The following is an 18040-nucleotide window of genomic DNA, read 5'->3' as shown; positions in this document are numbered from 1 at the left end:
ACTTGCTGCATGCCTGGTACTGGTGGGGGGTTTCAGGTGCTTCAGGGTGGCTGCAGAAACCTAATCTCTTGTAAAAACAAAATAAACCTATCAGGAAGCATTCAGCACTCGTGCAGTGCAGAGTGTCAAACGGGGGAATTGAAATTCCACGTTTGTTTCAACTGTTGGCATTTCAGGCAGCCACAGAAGGCACTGCAACTTTCGGACCACCTTTCCCATGAATAAGAGACAGACAGAATTTTCATTCATGCCAGTTTGATTGAATAAATGAAAAAGTCTACGCGGGGAATGTTTCCATAACGTTGGACTAAAATTTGGGTAATTCAATATTGCTGCTTTTTACATCATTCTTCCAAGGCTTTGACCTGTAGGGAAAGAGGAGAGAAAATTAACATGAGAGGAAATAAAAGTAAAATAATAATAATAAAAAGGTCTACTTCTGTGTGGTTGTTGAAACACCGTAATTATGTCAGGCTGCCTTCAGTAGAACTGGCCTGTATTGTTGCTGTTGGAAGGGAACAACATGAAAACGGGTTCTCGCATAGGCTTAAACTAGATTAAGGGTTTGTTTTCATTTCATAAATTGAGTGGAATAAAAATCATGACCAGGAGTTCAAGCTGGGCAATCTGCTTGGGAATACTGAAGGCATTCACTGGCAGCTTCCTCTGCAGTATTTCATTTTGAGTGTATTAAGAGAATCTTTGTGAAATGTTTTAAACTTGAGAAAACGTGAAAGAAAGGCCTGAGCCTGAGCTGCTGTTGCTTCATTGGTGATCTTTGATTCTTGGTCTCTGCTGGAAGGTGTGGCAAACTTGTGATCAGTTCCAGGCAAGGGAAGTTTCTAGGTGTCATGGGAAAGAATAATATTGGTTCTAGTGATAGTAATCACTTAGGAAACATGATACAAACTTAAAAGGTTGTCACATAACCCTGCAAAGACTTTACTTCTGTCTTGGTGAAGCCGAACAAGACTGTTCAAAGTGATGTGAGCCTTAACATAGAAGTGTCAGTGTTTTCTGACCCCCATCAATGCTAATTTTTGATGTGTTGGAAATGGACAGGATGTTGAGCTCAGGAGGTATTTTGGGGAAAAATGTTCAAAGAAGCTTTTGGTTCAGCTGTTTGAGAAGTGGGGTGTGGCTAAGAATTGATAAATTGGTAGAAATTGTCAGTCCACTCACACAAAGGCTTTGCTAGAATGGAAGGACATCAGACTGCAGTAATGGCAACGAGGAAAGCAGTCTTCACAATTATCTGGAATAGTCAGGTGGGAGATGAATGCCATACTAATTTCTCTCCACCTGGAATTTTAATGGAAGGTGACGCTAATCAGAATAGGCTTGGCAGGGAAAAGTAGATCAGTGTGTACCTGGTGTACAGGGATGATCCAACAGCTGCATTTTGGTGCAGGGCTGTGATGGGCTGAGGTGGGAAAGGGAGGAGTCAGACTGGGTGAGTACTTCTGTTCCATTTCAAAACAGTGCATGAGGGGTTTGTCTAAACTGCCTTAACTGATGAGCTACAAGTTGTAAGCTGCTAAAATGGAAGGTGTTAAATTAGCTATTCTTCCTAGATACAGTTGTTTGTTGCTCTGGAGATAAAATTCCATATTGAAAGGGTAAGAAGATATTTAAACAGGAAAAAAGCAATGCTTGAAGTAATCAGGGCAGTCCTAGAACAGATGCAGCAGTCAGAGGTGCACATCTCTCTGAAGTTCTTTTGAGAACTGACTGATGTGGTCTTTTTTTGTTTTTTCCCTCCAGAGGAGCGGAAATGAGATACAGCTGGGATTTCTTTACTGACTTGTTAGATAACATAGCAGGCTTACAGATGGTAAAGTTGAAAGAAAAAAGATGATGTCAATGTAACAAATGGGAAGTCTAAACTGAATAGAGAAGAAACAGCCATAGGATTTCTGTTTATGAACTGTCACATTTGGCTATATTGTAGAGCACCTGAGTTGATGTGGATTAGATGAAACACCAGCCCAATGCTTAACGTGGTGGTCGGTGGTTTGATGAAAAATTCCCAGTAAAGCTGCCTTGTTGGCAGGGAAGATGTGTCCACTGTCCATGTATGGACACCGTTTCATTTAGGATACAGAGATGTTCTGTATGAAATGTGTGCAGAGGGTGATGTGTGCTGGAACATGCTAAGTTGTGTCTGTCTGTAAGGCTGCTGTCCCTTATTAGGCTTGCTGTCAGTGTCAAAGGGTCAGCAATAAGATGTGGTTTTAGGAATAGTGTTAAACTGAGGCTGATTTATTAGGGCTTAACCGAAATAAATCTAGCTGCCTGCTGCCAGAAGGCTCAATCTACTGCTTAATGTGGAGACAATTAAACGAAGGATTTGGGGCAGGGCTGAGGAGGTTCTACTGTATCTCCGCTGAGCAGAACAGCCATAGTAATCTGTAAATCTCTCACAGTGAATCTTTTCGTTAACGATGTCACCCAGTGCATTTCTTGTCTTTTTCTTGTCTCAGGTCAAGTGCGTGATGTGTGTGTGACAGCTTTGCTGGCAGTACCTGGCGGGTTTGTTGATGCTGTGGATCAGAAGCTAAGAGAAGGTACATCTGCCATTTAATTCACAGCTGGCAGCACTGCATGCAATACTTACATTAGCTTGAAAGCTTTCGGGGTAGCATAATCCGGAACCGTGGCTTGGGACGTGTAGGAACTGCCCGAACTGTTGCTGCCATCCCACCCTGGGGGTATCCTTGGGGGCGGCACTCGTAAATGTCACTTCTTAACACAGGTGGGATGTTATGCTAAGGATCGAATCATCTCAGTATGCTTATATAACTAAAAGAATATGGCTGGAGGCTGGAAGGAACTCGGGAAGGAAGGCTGAGAGACAATTTGAATCTGAACTGCTGGCCTCAACTCAAAGATTAAAGGCCAAGTAAAATACTGGGCGAGGGTGCTTGTTTTGGAGGGTGGTCTTGCAAAAGTGAGTGACTGATGTCTGGGCGAGTGGGAATGGAGCAGAAACCATTTTTGCTTCTATGCCACCAGGTTTGTCTAGCCCAATTCCTCAGTTACACACCTGAAAGACTTCCCAAAGCATATAAAACCTTGATGCAGTTGCCATTAACTAGCACTCCAGTCAGTCTCATAGGACCCTGAATTCTTCTTCTCTTTGGGACTAACCAATTGAGCCCACACAGGGCTGATTTCTGGCAGCATTCATACAGTTCTGTGTTCACAATTGCTGACACAGCGATTCTCTCCCTTGCCTGTTTAGTGCATGAGACTGTACCATCAAATGCTGCCATATGTTTTATTTCCAAGGGATGGCACGCTTCCCCTATGAGGACAGGCTGTGGAGATAGGGCTGTTCAGCCTAGAGCAGAGAAGGCTCTGGGAAGACCTGAGAGCAGCCTTTTAGTCTCTTAAAGGCAGGCCATAAGAAAGAAGGGGGCGGACTCTTCAGGGTCTGCTGCTGGACCATTTCAGGGGAAATGGTTTCAAATTTAAAAAAGGCAAATATAGTTTGGAGATTTAAAAAAAAAAAAGTTGTGTTTTTTTGTTTGTTTGTTTGTTTGTTTTACAATAAGAGCAGTGAGGAACTGGAACAGGTTGCCTGGAGAGGTGATGGCTGCCCTGTGCCTGGACATATTTATGGTCAGGCTGGATGGGGCCTCCAAGCAATCTCATCTAGCTGTGGATGACCCTATTTATTGTCAGGGGAGGTGGACTAGATGACCTTTAAGGGTCCCTTCCAACTCAAACAATTCTACAATTCAAAACTGTGATTAAAATATTTCCGTCAGTGGAAAGTGGAAACAACGTCTTAATCTTTTATTTGTTCTTAATACCCACATCTTTCTGGCCTTACCATTCCTCCTTTCCCTATTTTTCTAAGTCTTGTTACTTTATCTAAATTGCTTTTGGAGTTAGAATCTTAAATTCTTCATTTGTGCCTTGGAAAACATTCATCTGGTGTTTCCAAAAAGGACAAAAAAGCTTAAGGAAATGATGTTTAAGGCTCCTGCCAGGTAGTCAGACCTCAGTGTGATGCTGCTAGAAGGTGTGTGTGGAGGGGGAGAAGTAAGACTGCAAAGGATATTTGCTCTCACAGGCAGCAAAAGAGTCTCTGTTTCTGTTATTATTTCAATATCATGGGAAATTTCTTCAAAGCCATCAGTACTTTCCTCTCCAACTGACATGGCAAAAATTTCTATCTCCAGTTCAACCTGCAGTCCTGCTGCCACCTGGGAGGGAGAGAGAGTGAGAGGACTGCTGACAAACAAGGCGCATGTTCCATCCATAGCCCCTCCACCAGTGCTTCCAGTTGATTCTTGTTCTGCGTTATCTGATGAAATCAGAGACTTAGTGGAGTACTGAGTACCTGTATCATGAGAAAGGTCTGTATAAAGCAGTGGCTCTTCCCAGTGTAGTTTGAAAGAAAACTGCCAGGTCTTTTTTTGTTTGTTTTTTTTGTCTCATTGCAATTTTTTTCCCCTTAAATTTCCTTTCAGTTCTATAGGCAAAAGGCAAATAAGGAAAACTGAGAGAAAATAAAAAAGCTATAACGTGTAGGTGAAGAGATACTGAAGAAAAGCAGAAAGTGTGAAAGCTTTCTACTTCATGGGACAGTTTCATGTGCTGAGGTGCTTTGCAGGGTAAAAGACTTACGGTGGGGGATGGTTGCAAGCAAGAGAAAATCACTGAGGCAAAAGTTTATTAGGTTCAACTCTTGCAGATACCAGGATAGGAGATGAAAGTGCAGGCCTAACAGGTAGTAGCTCTAAAAAATACCCCAAACAATGGGAAAAACTTGGCATGTTCTGAGGCACAGAGTGCAGAAGACAGCAGAGAGAGCAGAAGGCAGCATCACTTTAAATAACTTTGAAGTTATTTACAACTACATGGTCTACTCCCAGACAGCTGTTATGGCAGCATCATCAGAGTCATGTAGCATAAAACAGAAGACCTTCTGTACTACTTACAGGCCCAGGTGTGTACAGCACGCTCAGTCCTGTGTATGGAGGTGGCTGCTTCACCCGAAACCTGTCAGAAAGGGAAGAGAGGGAGGTTGCTAGAAACTTTCAGGCAAGCAGAAGACATGGTTGGGAAGCAGCCCATCTGCTTTTCCTGTGATTGTGTAAATGACAGCAGAATTTTTTCGCTCATTCTTCCCATCACAGCATACAGCTCTGGCTATAGCAGTATTCCTGGGCTTTCAGCCAAGGCTCAGGCTCCTATCAAAAATCAAAGCAGTAGTTTAAACTAAGTCTTTACATTGCTTATTATACTGCCTTGTCCTTGCAACAGAAGTGAAACAGCTGCAGTCTAAGCCTGCAATACACAAAGGAAGTTGGACTACACGTTACACCTTTTTGGCAGCTACCTGTGTGTTGCACACCCAGAAGTCCTTAAAGATCTTTCTTCAATGTGATTTGATATGATTCTAGTGCAGAAGCATGATCCTTGTAGAAATTACATGTAAATGAGCCTCTTCAGTTTCACGGTACCCAGTAAGGCAGTAATTAAATTTAATTAACTAGCATGCTAAATCAATCAATCAATCAATCACTGTCATGTTCTCTAGAAGTCATTAGAGCAGATAAGACCTTTGATAGTTCTGTAAGAATTCCTGCAGTTCCTCTGGAGTGCTGGTTAAGAGAAACTGGACTTCATCTTTGTCACAGCATCCCAGCACTCCCAGGCAATGGTGTGGCACATAGTTAACTACTGACCCTGCCCTGGAGAAGTTTTGGCTTCAGCATGTGGCAGATATGGGCAAGAACTGCCCACCTTTGCCCTATATCTCTGCCATCAGCATGTTCTGCTGTCATGGAGCAGCTAGTAAAAGACTCAAGCTGGATTGAATAGAACGAGGGTGGTATTTTCTGTGTCTATATAGAATGCTCTGGTTTGAATCTAAAGAATGTAATGTGCACAGCTGGAGCTCCAGGATGTTGATATATGACCTACTGATTTATCATTTGCATGTACCATGACGCTAAAGTGTGCATTAAAGTAGAAATGTCTTTCTGAGGCCACATCTAACTAGGCTGATTTAAAATAAATAAAATCCTGTTCATTCTCATAGAAGAAGTTGTACAAGAGTCTCTCAGTTGGTCTTGAACAGATTTCTAAAGCTCCTCATTGCCTGAGTAGTCACATGAGACCACGATGACTCATGTGGGTGCACCTCCTCTAAGCCCCTGTTTTGATGATAATTCCTTCCACCCAAGAAAGGAGAGCAAGTATTACATTTACATTGTATTTAAATGCTTGGTGTTTGTCTCATCCTTGCATCATAGCACTACAGTAGAAGGATGCTTTGATTGCTAAGGTAGCACCACTGTGACAGCACTCTGGAACAGTGCTATTGCTATGACTGAATGAAAGTATATGTTCAGTCACAATGCTCTGCTATCTTCTCACCCATTGACAGGGGTGACAACAAGTGAGGGAAACATGCTCAAATGAATGTTTTATTTCATCCTTATCTGTCTGTTTCTGAAATCATCACTGAAGCTGTTTCTAAATGCAGCTCAAGACATGTGGCTGCCTGAACACAGCTCAGTCCATTTAGGTTGTCAGAGTTGCAGCATCCAGCAGCACTTACAAAAGCCAAACTTAATACTGATTACCATGAAAAAGTTTTGTTCTTCTTCTTCAGTAATAACCAGTAAATCATCTGCTGTTGGCTAGGACTGTGCGTATAGAACCTGCTGTTCCTTACCGGATTTGCATCTTCCTAATAACACTAATATGCAAATAATGCTGCAGTATTGCTACTATTATATTCTCTCTTACATTGATTCCAATTATAAACATACATTTTGTTATCTCACATTCATCATATGAAAAGGCTGACAATTAACAAGCAATGCATATTTTGGTTGAAAACCAAGTTACTGGGAATGTGAACTAACCTTGAGAAATTAATGCCAACATTCTTCAGAATCACAGTGGCTGCATAGGTACAGCCTTCCTTTAGTACTCCAAACATCATTTGAGGTGGAATGAGGTGGAAGTCACTAAGATGCTGTTTTGCTCTTGCAAGAGAAGATATGTTGACCCTTCCTGCGGCAGGATCTTCTACCTTTGCAAACAGAATTAAAATATTAGATAACACACAAAACTGATGGCCCAACGACTTAGATTCAGATTTACTAAACCTAACCACCTATATTTGATCTCTGTCCATTCATCTTGAGGAATTACAGGCAGGCATCATAAATGCAGTACAAACTGAAAAGGCAAAGCTAGGTACTTTGAATATTATCTGCAAATGTATAGTGGTTTGAGTTTTCAGACATAATGAGATATTTTAGGGCAACTGAGCATGCTCTACACTTTTGGAAATTAGTGCTCTCATGTGAGCACCTGGTATAGAACCAGGCTTTTGGCACATGAGGTAGTCCTAGTAGTTGAGAGGAAGGCTACTTTTAGAATTGCAAGTAAATTTCTGTATAGATTGCAAGTTCTGTTGTTTCAGTAAACAGTTTCAAAACAATGTCTAGTATTGCTCCAGAATAAAGATTTCATGCAAAAGAGATGATTGAGAGGATTTAATATTAACAACAACAGAAGATGCTATTTCACCTTTTTATGTGGTATGGAGTTCGGTTTTCTTCCCAGAAGTGATGATGGTAATCTCACTTTCTCTTTCCTTGGCTGTCCTGCAGCATTCACCAGCAAACTCTGAACCTTTACTTGAAAGGGTGCCTCTTCTGACCCCGCAGCCAAACTTGAGTCTGGAAAGCAAAGATTTCAAAAGCATAAAACACTGGGCATCAAATTTTGCCCAATCCTGAAATTCCTATTCAGATAAAACTTTAATTTCCAGGAAAGAATTTGATTAGCATTAGCACAGCTGAACTGGTCCCATTTTATTTAAAAAGTCAACAAATACATTTTAAAAAAAAACAAAAACAAAAACGAAAAACACCACTCTAATACTAGCTAGTAATTAAAATTGAACAAATAAGCAATTCTGTACTATAATTAGTAAAACTGATTTGTGGGAAGCATCACACTGGAAATATGCAATGAAGGTATATAATCATCTGTGAAAGTAATTAAAAACACAAGAGGAGCTACAAAAACCCCATAAAATCATAATTGAGGACATTACTATTCCAAAGAAGGGCTTCAACTGCACATTGATCAAGCCAATCTGTGTGTTCAAGCAAGAGAAGTTCTAGTCCAGGTCTCAGAGCAGGATTCTGTCATCACAACCATCTCGCAAGCTCTGTTTTTGAGCAGAATTTCTTGCCTTTATTGCTGCAGTTCATTCATGTGGATTATCTGTGAACTTCTTCATCTACCAAGCCCCTAACTTGTTGTCTTTGAACTGAACTCCACTGTGTAATATACATAAAAGGAGCATAGGAATGAAATGTTTTAGAGGAGGAATTACAGCTTGCCTGTGTCTGTGGTTCTACCATCGCTATCATGCCCATGTAATTATAGCAGTCTGCTAGGGGAAAGGAGAGAATTTCTCCCATTATTTTTATAGCACTCTCCCTTTCTGTCAGTCTTGTGCTCAGATATATTCAGAATGCTCAACAGAAACAGGTGGATTTAAATATCTGTTGCAGACAGTCAGAATTTGTAAGTAGATAGAAATAAACCTGCTCCAAACAATGCTCTGAAAAACAGTTTTACCTGTTGTGCTGCTGGAATCTTCGCTTTGTATGGAATGAGTCTGCAGCAGAAGACCAGGGGAAGGTGAGGAGTCACTCGTGCTACTAAGACATTCAGATTCTAAAGGAAAAAATAATGGGATACTGTGACAAGTGTTCTTCACAATCAATCACTATCATTTTCTTAAGCACATGAAAAAAAAACAGACCAAAGTATTTAGCACTTTAATTTAGGCAGCCTTTGAAAGCTGCCTACGTGACCATGAGAAGCTAGGTAAGTTCTGCACTCATGTTCCCCAGGCAGAAACAAACAAAGAAACAAACAAAAACAGCATAACAAACAAACAAACAAAAACACAAGAAAACAACAAAACAACTTTATATCTTGTCATTCTTCATTTATTTCTCAGTTAGCCAGAGAAATCATCAGAAAGGTCTAATGTACAATCCAACCCAGCCTTCTAGTGACTGCAAACTGAGGAAGTGTGGAAACCACCAGGGATCTGATAAAACCCCACGGAGGACAACTTTCCTAATACAAATCTTTGCTGAGTATGACTCTTGATCTCACTTCACCATATCAGTACCTTGCCAGAGCAGCCTTCAAACAGAGAAGTATCTCTCTCAGTATTGTAAAGGTTAAACTTCAGAATGGATTGCTCACTCTTACAATGCTTATCCTCAGTCACGGCTTCCTCCTCTTTCAAACACTTTCCTCCTTTATTTTCCACACTACCCTTATGCTGTGCATTTCCTTTTCCATACCCCTTCTGTTTCAATCCTGAGCTGCCCCATCCCTGTTTCATTTCAGTATTTGCACCATCTCTCAGCTTTTTCTGGTCTTGTTTCCAAACTTGGCCTCCTCATTTCTTGTTCACTTATTCCTGACTATTTTTATTTCACTTTGGGTTTTTTTTTTTGAGCATTCTGCATCCATCAATCCTCATATTCATAGCACAATTCCTCAGCTTTGTATCCAAAGCCAGTGATGTCTGCTAAGGATCCTTTGGCACATGAAACACAGAAGTCTCATAGGCCACTCTGGTACTAGTGGATTAAATGGAAACATTTCAAGATACTCAAACATGTTAATCTATATGGTCAAATTGTTGAACACTGGCATGATACTGACAGTGCTGTTGAGCAGCCTCCCCAGAAATATTGTCAGGTATTTAAGTTGGGGGAAAAGGCTGCCTTTTTTGTGAGACTGAATTTGCTAACATAGACACAGCCTACTCCATACTGATGGACCTCAATGTGAGGGAATGCTGCTGGGTATGCTTCATATGTTATCATAGGTATCAAAATGTCTGAGAATACACAGAGGCAGAAAATTTATTCTTAAATTTAACCTCAGTATGAAATGAGGCAACTGGGTAAAAAAAAAATTAAAAAAAAATGGAGAAGATATTAAAATGCTATCAGACAGTAGAGTCCAAATTACCTCTCCTGACGTTTTTCATCGTCTCTGAAAGGACATTCCCACTTTCTTTTTGTGGAACTGGAGGAAGTTCTTTAGATAGTGCTTCCACATCAGGAAACTATAGAGAAAAAGGATGAAAAGAGGCTTAGATATTCCAACAATAAGTATAAAAAATTCAACCTCATCAGCATACCTCCCCTATGAAAAGAAAAAGGTCAATGGAAATAATAAAAAGCAGAACCAAAGAGGTAACAAAAGAATTTATGCAATTTATGCACATAAATATGCTGCAGATTCCAAATGGTTTTGACTATACTTTATACTCATAGCACTGATGAGGTGGGATTACAAGAAGAAAGTTCCCAAGGTCACCTCCAGTTAACACAGGTGGTTTGGTCTTAGTGATTCCTTTTCAAGTTAACAGAGAGATGTTTTCTGGGGGTTGGGTGAAAAGACCCAAGGTTCAGTATCTGCTTTGGATCAATCAGATTGTCCAGAGTTTACCTAAGGAATCTCCATAGTTTTGCCTCAGTAAACACATGCCACCTCTAAGATACATTTCCTTTGGCAAGAGTATCTAATTCCTAGCATTAATTCTGCCACAACTGTCCTCTGTAATGGTTGCTGGAGTTAATTTGAGGCTGAGATGTAAAACCATATCTCTAAGTGTGGGACTATGGCAGAGGTTACCTGGCCTCACATAAACTTACCCAGTTTTCATCTCCATTACCTTTTTTGAGAGAAATGCCTTGCCCAATTCTGATTTGAAGTAGGGAGGAATTATTTTGTTTCTTATTGCCATTAAGGTTTTCTTTCCTTCATCAAGTTCTTTCCTAAGAAATTTTGTCGTTGTTGGTAAGGAAAAGAAAGAAAAAAGACATAATCGAGTTCATCCTGCTTTCAGTACAATATCCAAGACACTGAAGAACAAAAGGGATAAAGCAAAGTGGCATTTTATTTTTTTTTCCTGTTTAATTACAGTGAACAATATTCTTGTAATTTGCAATTTTCTCAGAGGCAGACCAAGAACAGGCTGGACTGGCTTGCAGACAGTTCTCTGCAGACACTGATTTATGGAGGTCTGATAAAAATGCATACATGCTGTGCTTTGGCTGCTATAAAGAGCTCTTACTCAAAACACACTCCAGTTACCTAAATCTTGCAGATCACGTCTGAGACTGCTAATAGTGCCTTTCTGACCTTCCAACAAACATTTAAACCTGAGGATTGGTATTGCAGATGCATTGTGATTACTAACATTTGTAATATAAAATTAATCAAATTTCAGTATTTCCTGACAGAAAAACTTGATTATTCTGTGGATGCTCAGAAAAAAAACTTGTTCAAACTTCTGAAGGTGGGAGTCTAATACACCAGATGGGTGTGTTGCCACTTGGAGGAAATTTGAAAGGCTGGAAAAATGGACAGAAAAGAACCTCATGAAGTTCAACAAAGGAAAATGCAACATCAGAGAGCTGTGGAGGAATAAACCCATGCACAGGTACAAACCAGGGGACAAGGCTACAGAACACCTAGGAGTCCTGGTAGACACCAAGTTGAACCAAGGATGTGCTCTTGTGACTACAACCAGCAAAATCCTGGACTGTGATAGAAGTGTTGCCAGCAGATTCAGGGAGGTAAACCTTCCTCTCTACTCAACACTGGTGAGAACAACCCGGAGTACTGGGTTCTGGGCTCCCTAGTGCAAAAAAACATGGATTTATAGGAGTGAGTCCAGAGAAGGGCCACAGAGTTAAGGGCTTGAAGCATCTTTCATATGAGCAGAGGAAGAGACTGTTCAGCCTTGAGAAGCTTTGAAGCAGCACCACAGATATATCTGGGGTTCTACTAGAAAAATCAGCCAGGATTTACAAAAAAGTCAGAATCTTAACCTAAAGCATTAGCATCTGAAAATATTAATATAAATTATTTTTCACACTGGTGGCAGAACCTGATGATAGAATACAGGATTTCTGACTTCAGCCCTTGTTTTAATTATGCTGAGTTAACAGAAATGCTATCAGGTTTTGACAAAATGAAAGGCAAACCATCCATTCAGCATTTGCTGAATTTGCAAAGAACACTCCTTTATTTGCTAGCAGACCACAGCACTCAAGACCTCATGAAAGCAGTAAGTCTGTCCAAATGCAGACTTCAGTTGGCTTTTAAAATAAGTAAATTTCTGCCCTACTAATACTATTACCTGTGCTCTTGTAGTTTGCTCTGCCATTTGGACACTGGAGTTTGTTCTTCTGAGCTGAATAATTATGAAAGAAAAAGGTAATGAAAACAAGAAAACTAGCATAAGTGTTTTATAAGCATAAAACAACCTGCAAGACAGCCCTGGAAAGAAAATGTTCTTTATGGAAGTCCAAAACATTAACATTGCTAGTGACTCCTGACTTGGATTTGTAACATTTGGAAAATTGTTCACACATACCTTCATTTTTATTGTTCAATTCAACCAAAATATTCCTAAAAAACCTCTTCCAACAGACGTTTGAGTATCTTTCAGACGAGGAGAGGCACAGAGGGACAAAATAACCACAGGAAAAACTAGTAAAACACTGGGATATGTACCCAGAGATCTAAGTCTTGGCTCTTTGCAGCAGCCAGGACAATGCCATTCCTGTGTGCTTAGTTCCCACTTTTGCGTTACCTACATTTACATCAGTTCTCACAGGTATGTCCTACCTGAAGCTCTGCTGCTGGTCTGCTGTTTGCTCTGTGACTCTTTTCTTGGTGTGAAGCAGGCGTTGAGAAGCCACAGCATGTTCATACAGCTCAGTTATGTGAGCTGCAATGTAAAGAGCAGTACTGAATGCACATGTCCTGCTACGCGCTTGTAAGCGTTACGACTAACAAACTTGAAAGGATATATTTTAATGCATCTTTCTTATACTTGATGAAAAGCTACAGTTAAAAGCAGTGAAGATAAAATTAGTTCTTATGAATCACTTTTAATCATATTAAAGATTAATTGACAGGAACATATTCCAGAGCCAGCTGAAGAGAAAACTGTGTTCTTCCATTTTTTTTTTTTTTTTTACAGACAATAAACATTAATATGAGACAGGCCAATTACAGATTCTTTACTACTGTGAGGAAAGAGGCATAAAGAACTTCATTTCCAACATCAAGTTCAGAACATTAGCTGATAAGAAATTAATTCAATCAATAGAAAACAAACAAACAAAAAAACCCCAAATCGGGAGCAGATTAACTTCATACCCCCACTGTATTTCCTGTATTTATGTTCAAGATACAAATCAAATAGCTGTGAGCAGGAAAAGTTGCTGACATTCAGTCACTTTCTAACTAGTGAGCAACTCTGTCTCCAGGTGAGGAAAATAATGTGGGCTTTTAGGTACCTTTATTACTTTCAGCCTACTTAGGTTGTACTTTAATTGCTGCTGCTTCATAGCCACAATCAACATTATCAGGTTATTGAACTATTAGTTCAATATATTTGATGGAGAAAAGCCAGCCTGTAAGATTGCGACAAATTTGAGGGCTTTTATAAAGAGTTTCCCTATCTACAGACATCTTTTATAAACTGCGTTGCTTCTACCAAGCATTGAATCTAGACTGTGAGTTCAAATAAAATTCCTTTGTTCAAAAGAAATTTCTGTGGTTAAACTTAAGATACACGAGTACTGAGAAATATGAACCTATCTGGCATTTTTTTCACAATAAAACATATTTTCGTATTTTCCTGTTTTTTCTTTTTCTTTTCTATTTGGCCTCTTTTAATGAGCCTCTTTCACAATATCTTCCTTGTTAATAATAGTACATTACAAGTGCATTTTAATTATGTGGCTTTTTGTTTGTTTGTTTGTTTTTAAATTAGAAAACTGTAGTAAGCCTTTGTTGCAGAAATTCTCATTTCCATTACATATTTTGTTTTGGTCTCTTTTTAACAAGCAGAAAAACCCTTGGCAAGGCAAGAGGGGAAGAAGAATAACATTTTGAAGAGTAGTGTCACTACGAGATTGAACACTGTATATTTTTTTATGGAAAAGGGCTGTGGATTATTAAGGGGATTATTAAGATAGGTATTCAATTTTTATTACCTTTGGCACTGAGATCTTCAGATGATTTCTTCCAGTTAGGGAAGAACTGTAATGAAGAAAGAGTAACTGTGACTATGTGAGAAACAGATCTAACAATCATATCCTCTTTAAAGGATTTCTATCCTAAACAAATGTTATCTGTTACCTGACAACATGACTACTGGAATGGAGGTATGTCAGTGTGTTAGAAAACATGAGCTGGAAGAAAAAGAAATGAGGCACAATTTTCCTGGCCTAAAAATATAGGTTTCCTTCTTGATGATCTACGTCACGGCTAGCTTCCTATTTTACAGAGTTGCTCTTTATTACATCAACTAAGCCAGTTCATATTCAAATCATACCTCAAAGTCACAGGCAAAAAGGGTCAAATAGGAAATAGGTTCAGGAAATTGCAGGCTTTGTTAGCTGTAGAGGAAGCATGAGAGAGCTCCTCAGTAAGCCTTTGAGCGGTGACAGACTCTTTTACTAAAGCCATTTCCTTCGTTTTCATGCCGTCCCTGAAGCAGTTAACTGGAAACCAGAGTTCTTGTCATCAGACAGTCTACGTTTTAACAGAGCTAGGGAACAGTGGAGACCTCGGAGGAATATAACACAGAAGGTCCACAGTGGGACTCTACGTCTCAGAAAACAGTTTTCCAATGTGAAATCTGTACCTGCAAATGTGCTCTGGTAGCCAGGGCAATCAGCAATGATGAGTCAGGAGAAAAATCCATTGGAACTGAGTAACATGTGAGATTCAGCACCTGGCTCTCATCAAAGCACATAAAGGATACAGGGAGATTACAGAGAGATCATTTCTCAATACCAACCTCTCCAGAAAGATTGTGAGTTCCCTCCTACCTTCTGCTTTTTTTTTTTTTTTTAAGGTATCTTTTCTCTGCTGTCATTTAAAAAGTGCACATCACATGAAAAGTGTTGAGAAAAATGCATGTGGAAGTTATAATATCAGCAAATCAAAAAGGTCACTTTGACTAAAAGGTTCAGGGGTGAATTCTAGAGTTACATGATTACATTTTATTTTTAAAGCTTGTAAGGAAGAATAAAATCCAAAGAAGCAAGAGAAAGACAGCAGCAGCATTTAACACTGGAAAGATTTAATGTCTACTGATTTTGCACATTGAAACAAGTTTTTAAAATGTAGACTCTAAGCCTAAGATGATGTTCATTTTCTAGAATACTCTCACACTTCTGAAAAATGGATCGATGATCTGGTAGTGAATAATTACACTAATGTGGCTAATTCAAACGTCAGGTTTTTGAAGTCAGTATGTTTAAATTTGCTTTATGCTTGTTTTTTGACTAAGTGGAAATAAAAAGGAAAGCAGTGTTTAATAACCTAAAAGTCTCGCACATTAATTAACTTGATGCCAGGTACCAAATTTAAAAAACACTGAAGAAAACATGACTTGAAGAACTGAAAGACAGCAAACTGAATGCGCTGTGTAAGATGTGATGATTTTTAACATAAGATGCAAACAGTGTCTCTCATTCATCCTAATGCCCGCCCACTTCTGCTGCTTGAACTTCAGTTTGTCACCACTCATCTCCCACTGACCTCACAGTTTCCTGGCCCCTAACTCCAAGCTTCTCTTCACCTTTTCAGCACCTTCCCTGTTCCCCTCCCATTTTTTCCTCATAGTCTAATCAGCCGTGCAAATTAATGGAACGTATTTTACAAAAATATAAGCAGAGACAAGCAATAACAATATTCCTCCAGATTGCTTCTAGATTACCTTGAAAAGAGGGTTTAAACTCTTGACGTGAAGGTGGTACTGACTGAAAGAGAAGTCTCCCAGCTGCAGCCTAGAAACATTCTCATCCTAATGCTGGGGAACACAAGCACTTCAGTCTTTTTTGGCCTGTGTGTTTGGGAACATATCGTTCTGAAGAATCCAAATTCTTAAGCTGTTTTCAGCAGTCCTTCCCCAGATGGCAGTAGTGACATTCAGTAATCCAGCTAAACGCTCAGCGTGGCTTTACTTTACCACTAAATTACAGTGAAGGAAGCACTGTGCTATCCAAACATACACTATAACAGAGTTTCAAGTGTGGCACTTGCAATGCAATACAATATATTTGTTGGAAAAAAAGTAGTTCTTTCTCACCTTAACCAGATCAAGGAGATTTGCAGCATTCTCTTTTTCCTCTTCTGTTCTTGGTTCTTTTAAATTCATCTCTTCCAGCTCATCTTCCTGCTTTAAAACGTTTTCTATGTATTTCTTGTGGGGACAATAGAAAAAGAACAAGAAAGTATGCTTTGCAGAAGTAGACTTAATGGACACGTAAAGGAAAAAAGTTTGTAGAAGTAATGGGTATAAGTATACTTTGCAGTGTCATAAAGAGCATTTCTGTGAGAATGTGTGACTCCATATCTACAGGTTTGCAGGAGGAAATAGTTACAAAAAGCTGAAGAAGAGGAATATGTGCAGAGAAAGAGTGAAAGCTTGCCAGGGTCTAATCAACTCTGATGACTAGCAATACTGTTGAATCTGCAAGAAGTGACAAACTGAGGACACAAAGCATCTGCTTAATTTGCACCAGGCCACTTGCACACATTCACACCCACAGTGAGCTGTATGACTTGGACTACAATCAACAGGGTGGCAATCAGCTACTTAGAATCCCTTGGTGTGTGCCTGTATGATCCTGTGCTTCTCACATTGAAGTAAGGGCTGGCCTCCCAGCTGTCACACCAGCCAGGCAAGAATGAGTGAGCGTGCAAGCATCTGATTGAACTACAGGAGTGAATAAAGGAATGCATTTAATCAATAGCTATCTGTTATTAATAACAATGATTTGATTACTAAGATCACGTTAATGAATAAAGGGGATCAAACAAACACTGGTTGTGATCTCTATCTTCTTTCCATTTGATCCCTGTTAGGGAAATGGAAATTTAGAGTATCATTAGTTGAAAAATTAGGCTTAGAAAGTGTCTGAAGCTCTGCTTTTATACATAAGCATACTTTCTCAAAATCACACTGAGTGCTAAAGAAAAGGGCATGCTCTTTTTACACATTTCTTTATCCATTAGGTGATCAACTGGATGGAAAAGAAGGGTCTTTTGCAGACAGCTGCCCTAACACATCACCCTGCTAGAAAGTTACATGCAACATTGAACTTTATGCATGGAGAAGGTTGGCAGAAATAATCTGCTTCTAGTTCCAGTTCTTTTTCTTTAGATACTGATTTAGTTCTGCAAAAATGAGCATTTGGCTAAAGATTTAAGATATCTGTTTCTGGAAAAATCCATTAATTTGACATTGATATATGAGCAATGAGGGTTTTTTCACTGCACATTAATGCAGTTATTTACAAATGTTTCCTCAGTGCCAATAATTACAATTCTTCCTTCCCAGCATAACAGTGTTCTTCTTCCTCTAAAATCCAGAAGAGATCTGGTCAATGGAGTGATGTAATTTGGGATTTTGGTGTGGAATATTTACTTTTATTATTATTTTTAAGACTGTTGCCTTTGAAAACTCAATATGTAAATTAAAGAATAAGTTTGATATATGAGGGCTGCTCTGAAAGCAATGGTATGGTAGTAGAGGTTGAACCACCAATTTTCTTTTAGATTTTGTTACCATGTGACAGATGGCAGTTTGACAAAATAGCATCTGACATGGAAGTGCAGATGAAGTAAAGGCATGTTACTGAATTCCTCCATGTGGAAAAAATTGCTCCCGTTGACATCTATCAACACTTGCTGAATGTTTTTGAAGACCAATCAAAGGATGTGAGCACAGTGAGGTGGTGGGTGGTGCAGTTAGCAGTGGTGACAATGATGAGAAACACAATCCATGTTCCAAACGGCCATGCACATTTGTCACACCACAAAATGAGGCGCGCCTTGATCAGCTCATACACACAAATCAGTGCATTACAACCAGGCAACTGTGTATGGAGCTGAATATTGGCTTCAATGCACTGGAAAT

At 39.5% G+C, this 18040-nt stretch overlaps 1 protein-coding gene across 1 annotated transcript in view; it reads right to left on the bottom strand.

Annotated features, from left to right (window-relative positions):
* Positions 1 to 238: 238 nt before the first annotated feature.
* The window catches only part of SPAG17 (sperm associated antigen 17), a 90362-nt gene continuing 72560 nt past the window's right edge, over positions 239 to 18040 (bottom strand). Inside the window, exons 36-48 of the mRNA XM_052702933.1 lie at positions 16208 to 16321; positions 14103 to 14148; positions 12724 to 12826; positions 12233 to 12286; positions 10760 to 10862; positions 10051 to 10147; positions 8629 to 8727; positions 7564 to 7715; positions 6891 to 7060; positions 4953 to 5013; positions 4070 to 4214; positions 2618 to 2755; positions 239 to 365 (exon numbers count right to left, since the gene is read on the bottom strand). Coding sequence (XP_052558893.1) covers positions 2619 to 2755; positions 4070 to 4214; positions 4953 to 5013; positions 6891 to 7060; positions 7564 to 7715; positions 8629 to 8727; positions 10051 to 10147; positions 10760 to 10862; positions 12233 to 12286; positions 12724 to 12826; positions 14103 to 14148; positions 16208 to 16321 — 1281 coding nt within the window. The 3' untranslated portion in view covers positions 239 to 365; position 2618. The remainder of the gene's footprint in view (positions 366 to 2617; positions 2756 to 4069; positions 4215 to 4952; positions 5014 to 6890; positions 7061 to 7563; positions 7716 to 8628; positions 8728 to 10050; positions 10148 to 10759; positions 10863 to 12232; positions 12287 to 12723; positions 12827 to 14102; positions 14149 to 16207; positions 16322 to 18040) is intronic.

The sequence above is a fragment of the Tympanuchus pallidicinctus genome, unplaced genomic scaffold (assembly GCF_026119805.1).
Source record: "Tympanuchus pallidicinctus isolate F22 unplaced genomic scaffold, pur_lepc_1.0 scaffold10, whole genome shotgun sequence".
Classification (NCBI taxonomy): Eukaryota; Metazoa; Chordata; class Aves; order Galliformes; family Phasianidae; genus Tympanuchus; species Tympanuchus pallidicinctus.
The sequence above is the reverse complement of the archived record's forward strand: the minus strand, read 5'-3'. Positions and strand labels throughout refer to the sequence as shown.